Source organism: Acomys russatus, chromosome 20 (genome assembly GCF_903995435.1).
Source record: "Acomys russatus chromosome 20, mAcoRus1.1, whole genome shotgun sequence".
Lineage (NCBI taxonomy): Eukaryota > Metazoa > Chordata > Mammalia > Rodentia > Muridae > Acomys > Acomys russatus.
Window position 1 is genome coordinate 74,792,143 of NC_067156.1, and position 24,608 is coordinate 74,816,750.

A 24,608-nucleotide genomic window follows, 5' to 3' on the forward strand; every position below is an offset into this window, starting at 1 on the left:
GACTGCAAAACATCTAGGCTACCCTGAGGGAAAAGGATAGTTAGGAATGGGGCCAGATGATGATGATGATGATGATGATGATGATGATGATGACGACGACGCAACTGCTGCTGCTGCTGCTTTCACTGAATCAGCTCATACACACATAAGGATGATCAGACATGAAGACATATACACATTCACACATTAGGTGGATGGAGCAAGGCAAGCTCCAACAACTTCAAATATACATACATACATACATACATACATACATACATACATACATACTTACAGACAATCAGACAGGCAGACAGACACATATTTGGTGGGTGGTGAATGGAACAGAAGCCCCAGCTCCAACAACAATGTTCATTTTTGTCCTAGGGCTTGTATACTCTTTAAAGCAAAGTTCTTTGCCTAAAAAGAAAAATTACCTCATAGCCATAGAAGCACTTATCACAGAAGCAGATGAAGTCACTGCAGAGAGGGAGTCAGAGCAGAGTTATTGATTACATGTTACTCTGTTAAAACCAAACAACATTTATCTACGTCTTCATTCTACAAGTTCATTGTAAGTTCAGAACAACAGTTTTTTCATGTCATAGGTTAATAGGTTAACAGGGTTTAAAGTTAACAAGGTCTAAGAAGTTACAGCAGGATTATTGTTTATATGTCTTTCCATTAAGACTCATATATAATGTTTTGTAGCTATACATGAGGTCATCAAAAGCTCAAAGCAATAGTTTTTTATGTCACAGGTTAACAAGGTTAAGCAGGGCAAGCATACAGTAATAAGGTTTTTCCTATGTTATCTGGTTAGGTTACAATCTGTATTTTACCAAGAAACAGGTCATCTAACATATATCTTATTTTTAAAGTTTTGATAGGTAGATTAGTTAATTATTTATTCCCTGTTCACAGTTCATCTTATTATGGTGCCTATCAAGACCAGATGATCTCATCTCCTAACATAAAGTGAATGTTTACCTAGATCATAAACCTTTCCCAAGCCTATTCTTCTTCCTAGTACAAATTATGTGCTTGACGTATGAAAGTTCACAGAGCTCCTAGCAGTTTTTGCTGTCCTGAAGGAGACTTAAAATTACTTAAACCAGGCTTTTTTCCTTCCCACAATCCCCCGCGCCGGTGCGTTCCAGCTTTAGCCCGACAGAATGGCTCCCGCAAAGAAGGGTGGCGAGAAAAAGAAGGGCCGTTCCGCCATCAACGAGGTGGTGACCCGAGGATACACCATCAACATTCACAAGCGCATCCATGGAGTGGGCTTCAAGAAGCGTGCTCCTCGGGCACTCAAAGAAATTCGGAAACTTGCCATGAAGGAGATGGGGACTCCAGATGTGCGTATAAATACCAGGCTCAACAAAGCTGTCTGGGCCAAAGGAATAAGGAATGTTCTATATCGCATCCGAGTGCGTTTGTCCAGAAAGCGTAATGAAGATGAGGACTCCCCCAACAAGCTCTACACATTCAAAAATCTACAGACGGTCAATGTGGACGAGAACTAACCTGCTGAGTGTCAAAGTTAAGAACTGCCAAAAAAAATTACTTAAACCAAATAAGGAATTCTATAAAATAATTATCAGGAATTATGAAATTGTCAATTCATCTAAAAAGCATTATTTCATGCAAATACATCTTCATATTGATCTACAGGAAATTTGCCCAACAGAGTGAAGCAATCACGTCAGAGCATAAACAGTGAAGATTCCCTCATGCTCAACTACACCATGCCAGATATATGAGACAAACATGTAAAGGTATATCAGCACCAAGAAGCAATCCTGGGACAAATCCTGTGGTCCATGCCTTCAAGGAAACATTCATCATAGGCCATGCAAAATGGTGGACTGTCTTCAGGAAGTTTACTTGCTCATTTCAGCCTTGCCTACATGACTAAGCTGAAGCCTTTATGGTTTGGGCTTTTGGAAGATTAGATTGAGGAGGCTAGAAGCTTCCAGGCCTAGGTCTAGGGATATTTATATAGAAATGCTCTGGGCTTAGCCTAAGCCATGTATTAGTAAAGCTTAGATCTGACTCTCATCTCATCCCCTCATCTGAGGGTATCAAAACAACATTTACACTCACTTGTTGAAGACAGTAGAAAGCATTCTAATACATAAATCAGATGATACTCATGTCTTGTTCAAATCTCTTGGTAACTTTCATTCACTCACAATGTGACAGTGCTTCAGCTCCCTCAGCCCACATTTTCTACCCAGTCCTCTAGTATTCCCTAGCTGCTCTACCCTTGTTAGTGTTCCCTGTAGACTCTAGGCACACAAAAGCAAAATAACTGAAATTAATTAATGGCATGATGTACAGCATAAGCTGTTAAAACAATACAATAGATGAAACTGACTCACAAATTAATGAAAGAACTTACTCCTTTAATAGTTGAACTACTTTTATAGTATTCTTTGCAATAAACTTTAACTTTTACACTTAACTCTTGATATTTTGTTAAAATTAATAGACTTGTAACAAAATCTATTTAGCAAATGAACAGTATATGAAAAAAATGATTCATTAGCAGAATTATGAAAGCTTTCTGTACCTGGTAAGGCAATCAATGGAGCCTCTTTAGAAAGCATTTACCAAGGAATGTCCTTTTGTTTAATACTTATTCCATATATTCTTTCATAAGATCTTTTTATCCAAGGTCGCTCCATAAAACAGCTGCAGTATTACTCTGTGAAAATCCTCTTTTCACATTATTGTATTTTGAAAACTCAAATAATGTAATTGGTCATATCTCTCATTTCAGAAATAGCTGCCAATTACATTACATTACATTACAGGCAATTTTTAAAAACCCAAAGAGATTATCTAAATATTAAAAATACTATATAAGCTATAAATGTAACATGCTCAACTACAACATGAAAAGAAAATTTTATTTCTAAATGGTAACTGTATAACATGCAGTATTCTTACACAGCTTGATATTTTCATTTTGCCTCTGTTTCATCTATCAGGATGACATGAAACCACTCAGTGATCAATGCAGACAACAAAATTCAACTCTTTTTTTAATATAAAACTATTTACTGACCACCGTTCACCATTACTTACAATAAAGTAAATATACAGTTGGATGACATTCTCATACTACAGAGTTACTTTTCTGTCTCATTGAACCAGAACCAAATACTGAAAAGAATGATCCCACTCATAAGGAATGAGTCAGGGTGAAGAAAAAGCATGCAGGTCATTAATTGATATTAGCAAAATTTGCTCACTTGCTTATGTCAGCAGGTCTTAAATTGCCAACATCTCAAACCACGATTCTATCTCCACAGCAAACAAATTCCATGAATCATAACCTTTTAGTACAGATTTCAGTTTTCTACAAAGCAATGGTTCACCAGAGAAACCTTTACATGCCCTGGCAGACCTAGATTTTCTCAGAGACCAAGCTGACCTCTAAACCAGAGATCCATCTGCTTCTGGAGTGCTGGCATCAATGGCACGTGCCACCACACTTAAGTTTTGTCATTAAATCATACTACTACTTTGTCTAATTCCATTTTCTGAAGGGAGGGTTAGTGTGGACAGATTTTCATAAATAAACTACTGTATTTACATGATAATACACAAATCCTGATGTGGCTGCTTTTAAAACTATCAAATAAATTATAGAACCTGCTTAACTGGAAAGATTATGGTTTCAGGAAAAACATTCACAATGGCAGAGTCTCATCAACTTGTGTTTTTTTTCTTTAGTTCTTTTGAGTATTAAAAAACAAGACAAAACAAAAAACAGTTAAGTGTTTTATGCACACACATACATGCGCACATACAAACAAAAAGTCCAGAATGGTCCTTCTGTGTCCCAGTTAAAAATATGTTCTGATCAAGTAATGACTGTAAATTCTTCCCAGCATTTAAGAGAAGCTGCTCTTTGTTTTTCTTCAATAGCATGAAGAAATTCATTCAATCTATTGCTGGCTTCTGAACATCTCAGAAATTGCAGTACATGAAAATACCTCAATGTTTGGGTAAGTTATAGTTTTGACAATGTATTTGTTCAAAGGTCTTTGTATTAGGCTATGGGAAGAAACGAATTTTCTTATCCTTCTTTAACAGTTTTTTGAGTAGTTTTCTTGTCTATGTGTCCTAATTGGAGATAATCTTCCAAGTCTTATTTCTTTATTGAATACCCAGGATCAAATCAAATTCCCATAGCTTCAGGTCTGATTTTTCTACATAATGCTCAGATCTCTTTTAGCTCTCCTAGGTAACATTTTTATTAAGCATACAAAATAAAGGATTTCACAATAAGGACTTACTTTCAACTTCTGAGAGATAATCAAGAACACTACAATAATCTATATTAATTTGGGAAGCTCTTGAACTTTACTGATCAATTACTCAAAATTTTTTCTCATGTCTGTTAGTGGATTACCTATTGCTAAAGGCACTATATACCTTGGATACAAGATTCAGAAGAGGTAAGCTAGATCTGGCACACAAGACTCCTCTCAAAGAATAACAGTCTTACTACCAGAAGGTGCAATGCAAGTTGGCAAGAGAGGAAAGAAATCAACAGTCCTGTCCACCTATGACACCTATAAACCACAATTACCATCATGGCAAGATATTCCTCAATGTTCAATAGTGGCATTTATATCTAATGGTAACTAATTGGACTTATATCTAATGAACTAATTGAACTTAAGATTTTCTCAATAAGAGAAAAATCATGCTTAGTACTAGAAACCCAGCTAACTATCCAGGGCTAGTGAGGTCATGATCTAAGAGAAGAATCTTATAATGCCACTTTACTAAACTGGTATAATCCTTAATTGCATTCTAAATGCACATCCTTAAACCCATGTGTGCTGACTAGTTTTATGTCAACTTGGCACAAGCTAAAATAAACTTATAGAAGGGAACATAAAGTAAAAAAAAATGCCTCCATAAGATTAGGCTGTAGGCAAGTCTGTAGAGAAATTTCTTACTTAGTGATTGATGGAGGAGGGTGCCACCACTGGACTGGTGGTCATGAGTTCTATATAAAAAAAAAAAAAGCAGGCTGACCAAGCCATGAGAAACAAGCAGTAAGCAACACTCATCCATGGCCTCGGCATCAGCTCTTGGTTCCTACAACCAGCCACGTCTGATACATCTACAACACAATCCCAACACCTGAGTCTCAGCAAACAATATGAAAAAAGAGGAGGGATTGATTGAAATAGTCAGAGAACCCAAAAGTATGCTGCAAAATTGTGTCCTCTGTATATGACAGAAAAAAAAACTGCAACCATGAGATCTTAACAACCTGGCTACTTAAACAAGACTTTGGCATATCAGCGTGAATAAGGAAAACCTCAAGGGGTCTCATTCCTGTTGTCATCTTCCTTCTGTATTTTTCAAGTTTGTCTCGAAATGGTTTATTTAGATTTTAGAATTAATATTTTAAAATGAAGACTACACATTTCTATCAGTGATTATGTTAGTTTATATATATATATTACAGATTCAAACAAAAATAATCAAAATATGTATCATTATTCCATACAATAAGCAAACTGGAAAAGATGAGTTTTAAACTTTAAAATTGTGTCAATTGCCCTCAGGAAACAATATGAAGGCATATCTGATATCCTAATACATTTATTTTAGAAAATTAGTAAAAATAAAAAGGTAAAAAGCTCATGTACACATAATACCACATGTGATTATTTGACTGAGAATTACTGCTATAGGCTAATATATTTGAATCATCGGTCCCCAGTTGGTGGAGGTGTCAATGGGGTGAGTTTTGAGGTTTCAAAACCCCATAACATTCCCAGTTAGTTTCTCTCTGTCTTTCTCCTCTATTTTCTCTTTTCTCTGTCTTCTCTTTCATCTGTCCCCTCTCTCTTCTCTTTTATCTCTCTCATCTTTCTTTTTTTTTTCTTTAAGATTTATTTATTATTATGTATACAGTGTTCTGCCTGAATGTACACCTGCAGGCCAGAAGAGGGAACCAGATCACATTAGAGATGGTTGTGATCCACCATGTGGTTGCTGGGAGTGGAACTCAGTATCTCTGGAAGAATAGTCAGTGCCCTTAACTTCTGAGCCATCTCTCCATCCCTCTGTCCTCTTTCTTATTCCCTCTCTTCTCTCTCTGTTCTGTCTCCATCGTCTCTTCTGTCTCTTTTCTCTCTGTCTTACTCTCGCTAGCTTTGACTAGCTCTCTCATGTTCCTCCCCCTCTGTGTGTGTGTGTGTGTGTGTGTGTGTGTGTGTGTGTGTGTGTGTATTTCATACTTGTGATTTAAAAGGAGGTTGTCAGCTACTGCTCCAGGTCAGTGTCTGTCTGCTGCTATACTCTCTGACATGATGGTCTAACTCTGTGGAACTGTAAACAAGCCCCAATAAACTCTTTTTTTTTTTTTTTTCTCTAAATTTCTTTGGTCAGTAATGCCTCTTTATTGCAAAAGAAAAGTGACTAAGAACACACAACAGGAACAAAGTCAAATTTATTTAATTTTATAAAATTGTGTTAATTGATATTTTTGCTACTATGAATCCTGAGTTACACAAGTGAGGAAGATATGAGTAAAATGAATTTATCTTAGTACTAATATTCATGCTAATATCAAATTAGAAATAGTTACTTGAGTGTCACAATTCTGAAACTTTTGGTTCATGGTTCTGGGCTGAAAATACCAGTCTGTTGGTCTCACAAAGAACATCAACCACTGTGTTCCCATCCATAGGAAACAGACACCAAGGGAAAGACTTGAAACACAACCCAACCAAACTCTTTATGTCCACTCAGTATTCATGGTAAATACAGGGAGCAGAGTAATATATCAAAATATATAACCAAACTCTAGAGTATAAATGAACTGATTATTAATATACAAATTATATAAAGACTAAAAAAAGATAAAAGAAAACATTTAAAGTACAAAAATTATATCAATAAATTTAAGCTATGTTTGATTTGTTTCAATAAGTAAAATATGAAAATTATTATGGTATTTATTAGAAAATTGGAATAATGCACATTTTTGTTAGCAATTTGATTTTAACACTTTCCCTTTAAATGTCATTGCTACATTTATCAAAATAATGTCATTAAGCTTTGAGATAGGTTCAGAAATACAGATAGATTAACATGAGTGTGAATGAAAGAATGAATGAATGAAAGAATGAAAGAATGAAGAATAAGAATATGAATGTGATAGTATGGCTAGTAAAGATCACCTCTGGGTGATAATGATTATTAATCACTGAGAAAATGCATGACTTATCAGACTATTCTGTTAATTTTATACATGGTTGGAATCTTTTATAATAAAATTTTAAAAATATAATATTACATATAATGTCTGTGCTCTATCTTTCTATATATTTTAAAGACTCATCCTTTATTTCTATTAATGAATCCACTAAAAGATGATGGCAATTATTAAAGATAAGCTTTACTCTTCCAACATAGAACCATGTAAATTTTATGTAATAAGTGATGGACATTTTCCTGTACTACTTTTCAACATTCACCTAGCTGAACTAGTAAACCTTAACATTACAAACAGGAAACATCTAGAAATTGAATCTAAATTATTCAAATGGCCATTTTCAAATATTTTTAGTATTACTAGATTTCTGGTTACAATAAAGGGCCAGTAGTTCTTTGGATATTCCAAGGTTATCCATTTTAGCTGATGCCTTGTTTTTATTCAGAGTTAGTCACAGTCCAGAGAAAAAGCCTTACTGTCCCAAAGAATTATTTAATACCTTTAGCAGATTTATCCAAAAGTTTATAAAGATTATCACATGATGAAAGAGAATCATGAGAGGTAATTACCTTTGATCTGAGAAATTTAATTTGTATATACTTAAGAACTCATTATATAACCTCTGATAACTCTATACAATATTGCATATTACATTATGCACCTTTTCATCTATGTAGTATTTATGCAGACAGATAATTAAATGGACTTCTTTGATTAATACAAAAGAAGTTACTTTGCAGTCTGGTATGTTGTAGCACATCTATACATCCAATATCTCAGAAGCAGACAAAAAGACTCATTTGCTCATGTTTGGGTTTTATAGTAAGTCCCTGTCTCAAAAATGTTACTTGGTAAAATTATTAACAAATATAACTCTTTTTTTTTAAGTTGATCATGTTGAGCCCCATTTAGCAAAGAAGGCTGGCCTATGCTAAGGAAATGACTTTAGAAAACCCAGGAGTATCTTACACTACTTGACGAATCTACCCTGCTAACTTTTCCTACTATGTGCCAATAGCTGACCTAGTGAAGTTACATGTATGCTAATACCATGGCAATATGAAGCTGATCTATCTGCAACTATATTCCTAACCAAAGGTAGAACCTATTTGAAAAGCAAGTAAGTAATTATCAGAAGTTTCCAAAATGTCATATAAAGTATACACCGCAAGTTCTAAAATTTAAGCAAGTCTAGAGAACAAAAATCATGGAGAGTATCCTAATATACATCATAACAAGTAGTTTAAAAACCAGTTGATTTTTGACAAAGAAGCCAAATCTATAGAATGGAAAAGGGTAGCATCGTCAACAAATGATGTTGGTCTCACTGGATGTCTACATGTAGAAAAATGCAAGTAGATCCATATTTATTACCATGCAAGTGGATTAAAGACCTCAACCTAAAACTAGATACACTAAATCTGTTAGAAGAAAAAGTGGGGAAGAGTCTTGAACTCATTGGCACAGGAGACAACTTCCTGAACAGAGCATCAACAGCCCAGGCTCTAAGGTCAAACAATTAATAAATGTGACCTCATGAGGTTGAGAAGGTTCTATAAGGTAGAGGACACTGTCAATAGAACAAAGCGACAGCCTACAGACTGGGAAAAGATTTTCACCAACCCAACATCTGACAAAGGGCAAATATCCAAAATATGTAAAGAACTCAAGAAATTAAACACCACCAAACCAAATAACCCAATTAAGAAATGGGGCTCATTTAGCCCAGTGGCTGGTTTGCCGCATTTGAAGCTTACTCCATAAGGATGTTTTTTGATGCTCATCATCTTATTTGAGGTAGGCTGGGTGTTACCAGGCGTTAACTTGCCTTGTGAAAGAACCCTTAGAATAATAAAAAAAAAATCTTTAAATGACATATTTTGTACATCTCAGAGGCTTTTGAAGGCCTTATTTACTATTTTATCTTATATACATATACAATCATATCTATTATACCTAGGATATATATTCTTGTGATTAAATTAGAATAGCATTTGACATAATCATGATTTGTTCATCTAACAGTTAGCTTGTATTACTTAATTAACCTAAATAGGCGGCAGCATCACTTTCAAGGTATTGGAAGTAAACCTTGTATTATAATTGAGTTGGATGGGTATAATACCTCATATTAGAGTAGAGATAGATACATAGATAGATAGATAGATAGATAGATAGATAGATAGACAGATAGATGATAGATATAATTAGATAGATATAGATAGATGATAGATAGATAGATGACATAGATAGATATAGATATAAATATACATATAGATATAGATAATGTGTGTGAAGAATAAGCTTAGATTTGAATTCTATACCAATGGAAAATTTCTGCCTAAAAATGGGCAAGTTTAGATGCAGGCAGAGTCAATGGCCTAACTCTGCCAAGACAGGTTAAGCAAGTCCTCAATAGTTCCTGCCTCACAAATATGTCTGTCAGATATATTGGGTGACAAGGCCGAAGATGATGCTCCAACATTATAGAGAGTGTTGGGTGACTGTTCAGGCAGTAAATTGTCTCAATCATTTTTTTCATTTTGGAAGATGCTAACCTGCACTCTAAGTTCACTCAGGTATTTATGTTTTATTCCTTTTCAAGTCTCTGATGGAGTTGAAGACCAGATACTTTAGTCTTAAAATTAAGCTTAGTTGGTTATAGGTTAAGATATTTTTAGATCAAGATAGATATTCTAATTTAATAGAGATGAGATATGATAGAAATTTTTTCATTCAGAAATTTAGACCGAACAAGATTGAAAAAATATTTACTTCAAGTTTGCCAAATCACTATGAATGTAACATTTATCTAAATCCTAATTGTCTTTTGGTTCTTCCTGTTGTATGCAGTTTATTTTACTCATGTGTAATAATATAAATGTATATGTTAAAAAAAAAGAAACATTTTTAAATGGGGTTCAGAGCTAAACAGAGAATTCTCAACAGAATATTGAATGGCTGAGAAACACTTAAGGAAATGCTCAACATCCTTAGGCATCAGAGAAATGCAAATCCAAATGACTCATATTCCATCTTATACCCATTAGAATGAATAAAATCAAAAACTCAAGTGACAGCACATGCTCGTGAGGATGTAGAGAAAGGGGAACACTCCTCCATTGCTGGTGGGAGTGCAAACTTGTACAACCACTTTGGAAATCAATCTGGGGCTTTCTCAGAAACTTGGGAATAGTTCTACCCCAAGACTCAGCTATACCACTCCTAGGCATATACCCAAAAGATGCTACACCATACACCAAGGACATTTGCTCAACTATTTTTAAACCAGCCTTACTAGTAATAGTCAGAATCTGGAAACGACCTAGATGTCCCTGAACTGAAGAATGGATAAAGAAACTCCGCTACATTTACACAATGGAATACTATTAAAAACAGTTATTTTAAACAGTTATTAAAAACAAGAACATCTTGAAATTTTCAGGCAAGCTAGGATGGAACTAGAAATGATCATCTTGAGTGAGGTAACCCGGACCCAGAAAGATACACATGGTATATACTCACTTATAATTGGATACTCGCCCAACATGGATGTTCCCTGAGAGTCTTCACTCAGCATGGGATTGGGAAAGATCCTGGGACTTGCTATTGGGACTCCAGGTGAGAGTGGTATGGGAAGATGGCGAGAAAGAAGGACCCAGATGGTCCAGGAGCCCTACAAGAAGACCATCAGGGCTGGTGGAACTGGACTCAGGGGGCCTACACAAACTGCTGCACCAACCAAGAATAACGCATGCAGTAAACCTAGAGCCCCTGTTCAGATCTAGCCAACGGACAGTGCATTCCCCACAGTTTTGTGGGAAGTGGGGACTGACTCTGACATGAACTCTGGTGACCCCTATTTGACCACTTCCCCTTGGTGGGGAGGTCTGGTGGCACTCAGGGGAAGGGGAAGCAGGCTGTCCACATGAGACCTGATAGGCTGTGATCATATGGTGGGGGAGGAGGTCTCCTGTCACAGGTCTAGGGGAGGGGAATAGGGTGAAAGAGGGAGGGAGGAGGGAACAGGAAGATACAAGTGAGGGGATAACAATCAGGATGTAATCTGAATAATAAAATTTAGTTAAAAACAGTTATTTTAAAACAAACAAACAAAATTTTAAATAGCCAAAGAAAAGTCCCATTGACAAACATACCAATGATGTGCCTGTAAATATATAAACTGAGCAAAGAATGATTGATGGCAGAGTGAGATCAGCAAGGCTTCACTTATGTACAATCTCTGCTAACTAATCCAAGATGCCAAGCAGCTATTCAAGTAGTGGACTGAAGGACCATACCAGTGCAGACATCACAGGAAACATATAAACTGGACATACGCAAAGCGATAGAAATGTTATGGTTCTCAAATTTAAGAAACTACTGAGAAGCAGGAAAAGAGAAGGAAAAAAATCACAACTGGGTTAAATTGAAACCTTTAAAGATTAAGTTTCCTGTACCATATTAGCATACGTGTATTAATCAGCTTAATTAATTAATCAGGCTAAACATCGAAACATTAGCTGATAGTGGTATAGGCGAAAGGTTTTTCATTGCTACACTGTTCAGAAGAGCAAAGACAAAAAAGAGATAATGTGTATCATTAGGGAACTAATTAAACTGTAGAAGCATCACACTGTGAAACATTTTGCAACCTTTAGGAACTTGAATTTTCTCTGCACCAGTTGATTTAATGTTTTGTCTATAAGGTGTTGAGTAAGCAGTGAAAGTTAAGAATAAGCACTTTTATTGTGACCCAGGGTTTAAGTAACAAATCTTTATAAAAATATACTTATCATATATAGCTGCATACTATGTATACTATATATTATTTGCAGGTTTCTGTTACTGTTGTTTGTCAGGTAGTTGCCTCAAACTCATGTTCCTTCTGACTCGACCTCCAAAAGCTACCACCATGCCCAGCCCTGTAAATGGATTTATATATGAACACATAGTTAGATAAGGAAGAATGTTGAAAATAAATGAGGAAGCGCAAATAGGGCAAAACATAGACAGCATAAATTTATGTCTACAGAACTATAAATTCTAAATTAAAAATTAAAATACAGTAAGGAAAACCTGTATATATTTATAATCCTTGTATATAAATGAAAATATTTTAAAGGTAAAATAGAAATAAAGAATGGATCATTTCTTTAACAAAAGGCACAAAATTACATTTAATTTATAATTATCTGCTAGCTTTATGTTCATCTTTGTGCTATCTTTTGTCCTTTTTTATTTTAATTTTTATTTGTTTGCTTTATATCCCAATTGTAGCCCCATCCCTCATCACCTCCCGGCCCCACTCTTCCTCCCTCATAACCACTCCACTCCCTTAATCCTCAGAACGGGGACCCCTCCTCCCCTATTATCCAACATGAGCCTATCAAGTTTCATCTGGACTGCCAGTATCCCCTTCCTCTGTGGTATGACAAGGTCGCCCCACCAGGGGAAAATTATCAACAAATGGGCACCAGAGTCCATGTCAGAGGTAGTCCCTACTCCTCATAGTATGTGATTGACAAGGAGACTGGGCTGCCTATCTACTACATCTGAGCAGAGAGTCTAAATCTTCACCATACATGATCCTTGGTTGATGCATCAGTCTCTGCAGCACGCTCTACTCTGGCCCAGATTTGTTGGGTCCATTGGTCTTGTGGAGCTCCTGTCACCTCCAGGTCCTTCTATCTCCCAACTCTTCCTTAAGACCTTAAGGAAGATAATCAGTTTTTTCCTAAAGGATACTACTATTTAATTCTTACTTATTTCATGAAGTTGCACGTGGTTACTATAGTATAAAGGCTGAGAAAAACCAATGTTTATGTTTGAATGCATTTTATTAATGATGTGTACAATTTAATTCCCACTAATTAAAAAATAATGTAAACTTCACTTATAATAAAAGAATATCCTACAGATTGTTTAGCATGACTTAAGAAACAGAATGGTATCTCCTTGCTTTTCACTCCCTTCTTCTCTGAGAAATGTTAACATGGTCTATATTTTTGTCAAAACCACAGTTGTCACACAAGAATTTAAAAAATTAAATATTATCTCTTGTATAAGCATAACCAAGACACTTGAATATTAGCAATTATTATGGGAAAGACCTCCTAATATTTATTTCCAAAGAAAGTTTTCATTTCAAAAAGTTTATTTTTTCTTCTGCACAGAAAATGCTGCCAGGCACTAAATTGCAGAAATTGTATTTGGAGACGTACAGAAAGAAATCCTTTCTATTTTCTGATATGTTTAGAACATGAAAATCCATAGCTCAATTTTAGCTAATAGTAACCAAAATAAATAAACAAGTAAATAAATAAATCTTCCAAATCCTTCAAACAGCAGTTCTTTGGCATTTTCAAAAAAGTTAGAAGGCATAACAGCTACAATCTTCATAACTAAAATAATCGTTGTTCCTTAGGTATATTAGCACATTTCCTGAAATTTAGTCTGCAGCCATGAGGGTACAGAGAAGTGAAGAATGACTAACGCACACTGTGTTTCTTTTGGCTGGATGAAAATGTTCTAACAAAGATTATGGTGACATTACACTGCATATATTACAAGTCCATGAATTATATAATTTCAGTGAACTACATATGATGTGAGCTATTATTTCACTAGGTGTGCTAGAATATTTATGAAGCAATGACTATTTTAGTAATAAATATCACAGCAGTCATGCCTGGTAACTTTCCTGAAAATTCCAAAGAACTGTTTGAAGGACTTTGAAGAGTCTTGTACATCCAGTCTTGAGCTGAACTAACAGAGGCTAACTTTACCTCTTGAACCTCCAGCCTCCAACTTCAAAATGCTAGAATTATAGATATAAGCCAGCACACCTTAATTTAGCAAGCATGCAAAACTCATTCACTTCTTTACGTGTCATAAAATTTAATCCTGAACACAAGGTTCCTAGTCAGGGATGTGTTTTCAAATAGGCCAAAAGTCAGCTGTTTGTTTTTGGTACTATTTCTTCCTTAGGCCAACAGTCTTCATTTCCCATCCTGATTAAGCCCATATGTGTATCTACTGATCATTCCCAAGTGTCACAGCCTGAGGGAACAGAGGAGCCCACAAGAATGAAAGAGTGGCTTTTTCTACACTCGATGCGACTACATTGTGCAAACAGGCAAAAATCATGTACTTAGCAACAAGATGCATGTTCTCACTACCAATACACTTTTGATAACTGTGGGGACAAGAGCACCACCTAGAGGACTCTGGGAAGGTAGAGGGGAAAAAAGTAATTTACAGCTTGGGAACAGAAACTGGGGAAAAAACAAATATTTATCCAGAATGTGAAAGACAAAACTTCACAAATTTTAGAAAGCCAACACAAAATGCCATTAATTAAAAAAAAACATGATGACTACATGTAATAATACTCTTTTTATAGCTTTAACTATATATCTTGGTTAGCTCTTGGTGTGAGAGTTATTTAAAATTACACTTTTTAGTATATAGGGTTTAATCATTCTTTCAGAATAGTTTGATGGTTGTGAATAAAATTGGAATACATAAGTTCATAATGTTAGCATCTAAACTATTTGGTGTTTGGAATATGCAGTTTTAAAAATTTGTATCTTATAAACCTGGGTATCTTTTTTGTTTTGTGGTTGCTGTGGTTTTTATGTTTTGTTTTGTTTTGTTTTGTTTTTGTTTTGTTTGGGACAGGGTTTCTCTGTGTAGCCTTGGCGGTCCTGGACTTATGTTGTAGACCAGGCTGGCCTTGAGTCCACCAGGATCTACTGCCTCTGCCTCCCTGAATGCTGGGATTAAAGACATGGACCACCACACCTGGCTCAAACATGGGCATCTTTAAATTAGTGTTTTATGTAACTCCGTTTAAAAATTCAGTGAATCATCAAGTATTTTTGAAAGAACTTCCATGTTGACTTTATACACATAGAAACAAATCTCAAAACTTATTCCAGTGTAGATAAACCATGCACATACTGTATACTTCTGTGACTTGATAAATCCTGAGGTAGTTTCATTCAAAGATAAATGATAGTTATCGAGTATTATTATTTTAGGGCAGTCTTTTTAACAACATAAGTTAAATAACTAGTAGTTGAATTAAGGCATATTTTTCATCTAAAAGTAGAAGTTATTGACTAGCAACAAATACAGCCCTTTCATGGCCTTCATACACCTAGATAGACAAAACAACCAACTAGGTGTATGCATAGATGTTCTTACCACACACACATATACTAATGCACATACACACACTAACATGCACTAACACACACATATACTAACACAGAGACACTAACACACAATCATGCACTAAGACACACATGAAAAAATTACATTTGTGGAGGAATGTGATTGGTTGTGTTTGGATGTTCCTGCAGCTGCCAGTTTGGACATGCAGGAAGAGAGGAAAGATCCAATGTCCTATCAGGAAGGTAGTCCTGTAGAGGGAATCTCATGTCTCTCACGGGACAAAGTTTTGTTATACTCAGTCCTTCATTTTATTGAGAAGGATGAATTAATTACATTAGTCAGTCTACAGGTCTGAACAATAGCATCATCAAAAATACATTGACAATACATTGATAGGCTATGAACAAGTGTATGAGCAGTCTTAAAGCCGATGTCTAACATCATAAAACAGGTGGTATATGGAGTGTCCAAGATCTCTCTTAGTTTGTGATCTGGTAGTTTAAAGAAGCAGGTCTCAATTAAATACACAGCTTTTCAAACTACAATTATCTAATAAAAACCAGTAATCCATAAAATAAAAAGTACTCAAAGCAGGATGTAGAATTACAGATAAATCAAATATATATTTATGAATGTATATTGTTGTATGTGAATGTGTGTGCTTGTGTGTACATATACGTATGTATGTATGTATGTATTTGGGACATGGTTTTAGGTACCAAAGATTAGCCTCAAACTATCTATATAGCTAAGAATAACCTTGATCATCTGGTCTTTCTACCTCCACCTTTGGAGTATTGAGACTACAGGCATACATTACCATGGTCAGTTTCACTTGTTGCAAGGGATCAAAATCAGGGCTGAATGGACCCTAGGCAAGCACCCCACCAACTGAACTATAACTTCAGTCTTTTATCTATAATTTATCAAGTGTTATCTTGGTGAGTGTAAAGAGCTCTTCTAACTCATCAAATTTGCATTAAAATGTTTTTATAACATTCATATTATCCTTATGGGAACTATGACACAAACTGCAACAGTAATTCATTTTGTAAATTGGACAAATTATTTTTTAATATTTTAAGCTGTTATTTAAAATTCTTACAAATAAATAAAAAAACACACATCAAAATTAACCAGACTCAATCTATAAATCATCATGAACTTATATATAGTTAGAATTGGCATTCAAAATGGAATCTGTGAAGCTTCATATTAAGCTTTACACTTTCAGTATCCACCATCAAAACCAAAAAATTTATAACAGAATTAGAACTAAAAAAAAAATTATCTTCATATACTCTTTAACAATTTCTGTCTGTTGCTTGTGTTTAGTACTTCCTCAACCCCTAATAGTAGTCATTTCTTGCTCCATTAAAAGGCTGCTTTCTGTAGTTTTGGAGATCTATAACCTTCTGTTTTTCCACTCATGGCTTTGTTCCCAGAAATAATGACTCTGAGAATTCATGTAAATTTATAAACACCTAGGCCATAAAGCTTTGGTTCATTCTCCAACTGGCTCATAACTTAATATCTTATTTTAATCTAAGTTCTGTCACATGGCAGGTTACCTCTGTTCAAATTCATGTCTCTGCTCTCCTTCAGAGTTCCCAGACAAATCCTCCCGTACCTGGCTCTATATAAACAATCCATTCTGCCTACTGGATGTCCAACTTTCTATTTCCTGCCTCAGACATAACCATCAGCTTTTTTATTGACAGTTGATGCATCCTTATAGTACCTGCTTGCTATCTCCTGGCTGACCAAAGGAAAATGGCTCATATTTTTATGCTGCAAGGCCTTGAGCTGACAGGCTCCTCATTTCATTTCCTGGTGGCAAGAGGTTACCTTGTATGCCACCCCCACCCCAACCCCCCGCCGGATCTCCACTCATTAATGCAGTGCCTTCCTTTACCACAGTGCCTACAAACCCCAGAAAAACTGAGCATTCCATTGCCCCCAGAAACTGCTTGTTCTCATCTACCAGTGAAAGTACTATATTCCCCAGAGTTAATGCACCTGACATTTTGAGCTCTGGGGCTTATAATTTCTTTGTAAATGGCTAAATTCACCACAATTAAACCACTGGATATTTTGGTATCTGAGACCTCTACTATGGTTTGTGAGAGCCAATATCAGTTGTCTCTTATCTATTAATCTATTGGTGTTGCTCATGCCTCTAAAATGGTCTAATTACTCTCTTACATTCAGTATTTCACTTTCAAATGCCAAGATCTCCATCAAGACCTGTCTAACATCAGAGTGTGATATGAACTTTTCTACAGCTGGAGTCAATCCCTGTAAGAAGTCTTTGAAGGCATCTCCAGATGTGGGGGAATGTCTTGACTAGATGTAACAACTATCAATAAAGCTCTGTTTAGCCAATCAGCTGAGCAGAAGGACAGGAAGTGGAAGGCAGGACTTCCTGGAAAGGGAGAGGAGGCAGAAGTTGACAGTTGACAGAGGAGTTGGAGGAGAGAAGCCACCTGTGGATGATCAGATTGGCAAGTACTTGGGGTATATATATATATATATATATATATATATATATATATATATATACTATGAGGATTATAGTAGTTTGCTTTAGCTTATTGTTAGATTAGTAACAGTTTAGATTCTTCCCGGGTAGTGCTTGCAGCTTTGATTTGTGTTTCAGTCTCTTTGTGTCAGTTATTGGCTTCCTAGGCCCAACAGATACAATTTATTGTAACAAATTGGCACCCAACAAATTTAGTGTATCCATACCCTTGATAAAGCATACTTTTTTTATAGTTTGGTAGGAGAAATAAGCTCCCAAAAAACAGGGAGGGGGAGATATATAAAGATAAAAGACACAATAATGCAAAGTTTTGGGGAGTTTGTTAAAAGCTCTTTTAAATGATGCTGTGATACAAATAGGAGAGAGAGAGCATGTTACTGATTGTGACTACTAGTTTTATTTTAATCATTCTTGCTTTATATAATTCTTCAAAGGAAAAGGCTTTAGAGAAAAAAATTACAAAAATTTATAGATTGGGAAAAAAGAAAAAAAAGGAAAAGAAAGAAAGAAAGACGAAGAAGAAGAAGAAGAAGAAGAAGAAGAAGAAGAAGAAGAAGAAGAAGGAGAAGAAGAAGAAAACCCATTCTAGGAGCAAAGTGGAAGAGAACCATGTGGCAGCAGCAAGTATGAACTTTTTTTCTGACATCCTGAAATAGCATATTTATTCTTCTATACCTTGCCATTTCCTTTACAGTATTAGAAGCCAAGTTTCCCAATATGCCTAGCCACACATTAGGTGCCGCTTTGTAGGCATCTTTTTATCTATTGTATTGTGATTCTTATCCCTTCCAACATCTCAATGTCAAGTAGGAGAGAAAGAAGAATAGAGAGGAAAGGGGACATAGACCTCTTTAGATGTAGCTCTCTGAGGCATGTCCCGTCTTCACAGCCAGGATATCCAGAAGTTCAGCAAACCAGAAAACATCAAACACAACAGCAGGACTAACCAGCAGCAGTGGTGGGTGGCATCAGGGAGAGCTAAATCAAAACAACTCTGAGATTCCATCTTACACCTATCAGAATGGCTAAGATCAAAAATTCAAGCGACACCACATGCTGGCGAGGATGTGGAGAGAGAGGAACACTCCTTCATTGCTGGTGGGAATGCAAACTAATACAACCACTTTGGAAATCTATCTCAGAAAAGATCCAGTTATTCCACTCCTTGGAATATACCCAGAAGATGCACCAGCACACAACAAGGACATATGCTCAACCATGTTCATAGCAGCTTTATTCATAATAGCCAGAACATGGAAACAGCCTAAGTATCCCTCAGTCGAAGAATGGATAAAGAAACTGTGGTACATATACACTATGGAATACTACTAGGCTATTAAAAACAAGGAATTCCCAAAATTTGTGGACAAATGGGTTGAACTAGAAATGATCATAATGAGTGAGTTAACTCAGAAGCAGAAAGACTCAAATGGTATATACTCACTTATAACCAGACACTAGCCCAAGGGACATGTCCTATGAAAGTCTTCACCTACCAGGAAAGTGGGATAGATGTGAGGACATCCTTTGGGGACTCTACGTGAGAGAAGCATGGGAGAATGGGGAAATAGAAGGATCCAGAGGGTCCTAGAAACCTAAAAGTAGAACATTATGAAGGGCAGATCTGGGCCCAGGGGTTCTGCACAAACTATGGCACCAACCAAGGACAATACGTGCAGTAAACATTGAACCCCTACCCAGATCTAGCCAAGGGACAGGTCATTCTCTGCAGATGAGTAAAGAATAGGGACTGACTTTCACACGAACTCTGGTGCCCCATATTTGACCACGTCCCCTTGATGGTGAGGCCCGGTGGCACTCAAGGGAAGGGTAGCAGGCTACCAAGAAGAGACTTGATACCCTATGATCATATACAGGGGGAGAAGGTCTCCCTCAGTCACAGTCATAGGGAAGGGGAATAGAGTGAAAGTGGGAGGGAGGGAGGAATTGGAGGATACAAGGGATGGGATAACAACTGAGATGTAATATGAATAAATTAATAAATAAATAAATTTTTGAAAAAGAAATGTTGTTTCCACTGGCTAAATGTCCGTCAGCTAGAGCTGTGAGATGGCTCAGTGAAATCCAGAGAGCCTCAGTTCAAATCTTCCATACATATGTAAAAAATCAGACATAGCTGTCCATGTGTTGGGGAATGGATACAGACAAATTCCAGGAACCTTGCTGGCCTGCTAGTCTAGCCAGAAAGTTGAGCTTAAGGTTCCGTGATAGACTCTCCCTAAAATAAGTTGGAGAATAACAGAGGAAAAGATTTGATGCCCTCTGGCCACCAAATGCATGTGAACAGGCATGGGCATTTGCACCATATATGCTCATATCACACACACACACACACACACACACACACACACACACACACACACACACTTTGTAAAGTGCCAGTTAATAAAACTGATATCTTGAACTCAACCAGTCTATTCAGGTTCAAGCTCTATGCTAATATACTGTCTCACTCAGGTACAACTAACAAAAAAGATTTTACAAAAAAAAGAAAGAAAGAAAGAAAGAAAGAAAGAAAGAAAGAAAGAAAGAAAGATTTTACATCTTTGACTCTAATCCAGGAAGTTAAATAAGGGGATAATATCCAAAATTCATAAGAGAATTCTACTATCAATAAAATTCCAAGAAACTAATTTTTAATAAGAAAATATATTGTATAAATCTTCTAAAACATAATAATGGCCATCAAGTATATAAAAAGATGTTAGCTGGGAAATGGTGACTTACATCTTTCATTCTGGCACTTGAGAGAGGGAGAGGTAGGTGTATCTCTAAGATCCAGGACCACATGCTCTACATAGCAAGTTCCAGGACAGCCAGGGCTACACAGAGAAACCTTTTCTTGAAAAACAAACAAACAAACAAACAACAAAAATATGTTACACACTATTAATGTGGTGAGAGTGTAAGTCAAAAGTCACATTCTGATACTGTCTTGTGTGTTTATGTTGATGGCTAAAAATATGTATGGGCAAAGATGTAGATAATCTGGAACCCCTGAAAATTGTTGGTGAAGATATAAACGGAATATCAACTGTGAAAGACAGTGTGAAGTTCCTCCAGTGACTAAGAATAGAACCGGTCTGTTACTAAATAATCCCACAAGTAGGTAAATATCCAGTAAAATTTTCTTATCCTCAAGTGATATGTGTATTTCTATGACCATTGCAGACATTTCCATCAATATACAAACATAAAATAAAATAATATAGTTATAGTATTATAACTTGGAGCCTTGAATGTCCTCTAAATGCCCAAATTTTAAAGACTCAGTCTTGACTCGGATTCTACTAGGGATAGAAACTTTAAGATGTGGGACCAACTTAAAATATATCTGATCTGTGGAAGATTATTCTTGAATAGGCTTTAAGACTTATGTCCCTTCTCTCATTTGTCTTCTCACCTGCCTTGTGATGAACAGCTTCTTTAATTATTCTCTTCTCCATCATGCACTGATTTTCCATAGGTCCTGAATCAACAAAGTCAGCCCTAATATGAAACCTCATAAACTATTAATCAGAATAAACTTTTCTTCTTTATAAGCTGTTATCTCACATACAGTGTCACAGTAACAGAAAGCAGACAGAATACACCTATAATAGTTTTCTGTCCAGTCTTTATGTAAAAAATATGTAATCTTGGACCTGAGTATGTTACTTAGTTAGTAGGGTACTTGCTTATCTATGCATGAGACCATGGTTTCAATTTTTTTTTAGTTTTGCAAATGTTTTTATTCTTTCATATGTGTGTATAGGTGCCCATGAAGGCAGAGAGCACTTGGAGCCTCCTGGAGTTGGAGTTACAGGTGGCTGTGAGCTTCTTCACATGGATGCTGGAAAGTGAACCTGAGTCCTCTGGCATAAACAGTGCATGCTCTTAACTGTTGGGCCATCTCTCAAGCCCACAAAACAAAAAATTTAAATTTTCACCAAATATTCCAAGTGATGTCAGGGAAGTACAGTTGAAGAACAGTAGGGACTACTCCCTCACATCACAAGGGAAGAGAAGTCCTAGAATGGTAAGTGGCTAGAAGCAGCGCAAAGAGAAGTCTAGACAACCACTGTGGTAGGAAGGCAAAAAAGAGTAAGTTGGCCAATTGTAAACAGAGTGTGCAGTCTGCACCTCCACAGAACTCTTTATTCTACCTCAGGAATATCAGTACAAAATTCCCAGCTATCAAGAACACTGTGGCTGGACAGGTGACTCCTGACCACTGATACAGGCCATGAAGCTAAGGCATCAACATTATCTCAACTGAAGACCAGTATGAAAATGTTTGCATGAATTCTGGTCAAAACATTTGTATGACAGAAATGCTCCCATCTCTGTGTCATCCAATACAGAATCTACTGTCACACAAATACTCAAAATGTGGCTAATGCAATTGAGGGTGTTAAATTTTAATACCTGAGGTGGTTGCATGACCAGTCGTGACTGGTGTTTCATGAGCTGAGCCACAGGTTTATTTGAGGGGACCTCTCTAATTATTGCTAAGAAATTAAAAACTGGGTGCAGACATAAGAAAGTTCTAGGTACATCTGAAAGTCTTAGCTGGTTTTGGAGATGAGGTTGGCACAATCCATGGAGGAAAGGACTCCTGGACAGAATTCAGTGTGGTCTTTCTAACTCCTGGCTAATGACAGTGGGAATAATGGCCTAAGGTTTTTGTTACTCTGGATAATGACTACAAAGTGTTTATGGATGGGCCACCCCAGGGCATCTGTGCATTCATATCACTGCTGTGAGGTTGAAGGAATGCTTATTTTCAGACAGGGTTTCCAGAGTCTGGGGAAGGTTTAGTGGTAGGAGGAGCTAAGGGCCTAGGCCATTTCTGGCCACTGGCAGGCTGCACAAGCCCTTTCTTTTTTGGGACTAGGATCCCCCCCCAAAAAACACTTGAACACTTTGCTGAGGTCCATCTTGTTCACAAGTGTGTCGGGCTCTTTTGTGAGCAGGATTGTGTTTTAAGTGATGGGTTTGTACATGCTGAACCATTGCTTGGCCTGTGGGCTAATGCTATAGCTGTTGTAGGCACACTGCCACTGGGGCAGGCCCAGGTGGGTGACGAGCAAGTGGTAGTAGGTGGTAAAAGTAAGATGCTCTGTCCAGGAACCAGATCTCAGGGTCATAACCTAATCAAGGTTCCCCATCTTTGTAGACGAGGCAAACTTTCCCATTCCACAAATCCAGGTCAAATATTGCACTGTGACAGTCAAAGTGAGGCTTCTCTGGCTGGTCTTCATTGGTTTCTGGAGTATCATCCTCTAAGTCAACCAGAGTTGGTGTGTTAGGAAGTGAGTACATGGAAGACTGGATGAGTTGAGTCAGATTTGAAATGCCATCAATCACCATTCTTCCAGTGGAAAGATATGCTCATCTATCTTCACACTCCATGACATGCGAAAACCACTGGTCATCAAGTAGAAGTTCCTCACATCCTCAGGCATCACACAATTGTTTTTCTGTTCCCATGAAGAAATCATATGACATTCAGCAGGCAGCTTTTCTATCATGCTCACCTCTGTCACACCTGGGGAAGATTTTAGGGTGCCAGTAATGCCCGAGGTCAGCTTCTCCAGGTGCAGATTGTTGCCGGCTTGCAGTGGAGGTGATGTCTCCTCCAAGGCACACATGCATCAGTGGTGGCCACAGTCCAGTTTCAATTCTTAGTGCTACATACATCTAACATTGTAATGTACACCAGCAATCCCAGTGCTTGGGAGGTAAAGGCAGGGTGACCAGGGTAGTATTATCAAGAGAAGAAGGTAGAGGAATTAGTAGCCAAGGTCATCATCAACTGTATCTACATAGCAAATTCAAGGCCAACCTGGACTATATAAGACCTTACTCTAAAAATGAAAACAAAAATACATAGAAGTCTTACATTATCTCACTTAAAATTAACGTTCTGTCAAGTTAGAGAATGTTTGTTTGTTTGTTTGTTTGTTTCAAAGAGCTATTTAGAAGCTTAGTATTTAAGAATATCTTCATTCCTTTTTAGAAACAAATAATTCATGAATTTTCTAAAAGCTTTCTTGTAGCTGATGTGACAGTTATTCAAATGTTGTATGATGTTACATTCAATTCATTCTAAAAAAAAAATGGCACACACTAAAGAATTTTGTATTTTTTATTACTCTGTGTCCTAAGGCAGCCTTTTGAATCTACTCCCTATATTTGTTTAATAAACAATTTTCTAAGAGTCTTAAGGACTCATGTAAATAAGTTAATTCTTCAATAAAATTACCATTTTGTGATAAACATATGTGGCATTAAATGTCATAAAAAGTGCAAGGGGTGACAGATGAATATTATGTCTTCAGGGGAAAGTGATTGAAAGGAAGCTGTCTGCACCACCTCCTGCTGCCACATGAGGTCGCTCCAAGACAAGGTTGTTAAGTATGGAAGACACGTCTCAAAAGATATACTTTGTGAATAAAAATAATTAGCTAGAACAGGGCAACAGAGGCCTACAACACAAGGCAATTCTAGTTGCTAAAATTATATGTGATCTCACAAGACATCCAAAAGTAAATCACTATTTGGAGAGTTCTATAAGCATCCTTGGTAAGGCCTGTGAATAGTTCAGGAATAGCACAGTAGATATTTACTTGGTTTCCCCTCCCA

General features: G+C 36.6%; 1 protein-coding gene and 1 pseudogene across 1 annotated transcript; one reads left to right on the forward strand and one right to left on the reverse strand.

Moving 5' to 3' along the window:
* Positions 1 to 1,083: 1,083 nt before the first annotated feature.
* LOC127204667 (60S ribosomal protein L31-like) lies at positions 1,084 to 1,505 on the forward strand. The gene has a single exon (XM_051163896.1). The coding sequence runs from the start codon at positions 1,155 to 1,157 to the stop codon at positions 1,503 to 1,505; it is 351 nt and encodes a 116-aa protein (XP_051019853.1). The 5' UTR covers positions 1,084 to 1,154.
* Positions 1,506 to 22,699: 21,194 nt separating this feature from the next.
* LOC127204668 (tubulin polyglutamylase complex subunit 2-like) lies at positions 22,700 to 23,540 on the reverse strand (annotated as a pseudogene).
* Between the last annotated feature and the right edge of the window lie 1,068 nt (positions 23,541 to 24,608).

Excerpts from the sequence above, each read along its gene's own strand:
- LOC127204667 (XM_051163896.1), top strand. The coding sequence starts at position 1,155 with ATGGCTCCCGCAAAGAAGGGTGGCGAGAAAAAGAAGGGCCGTTCCGCC.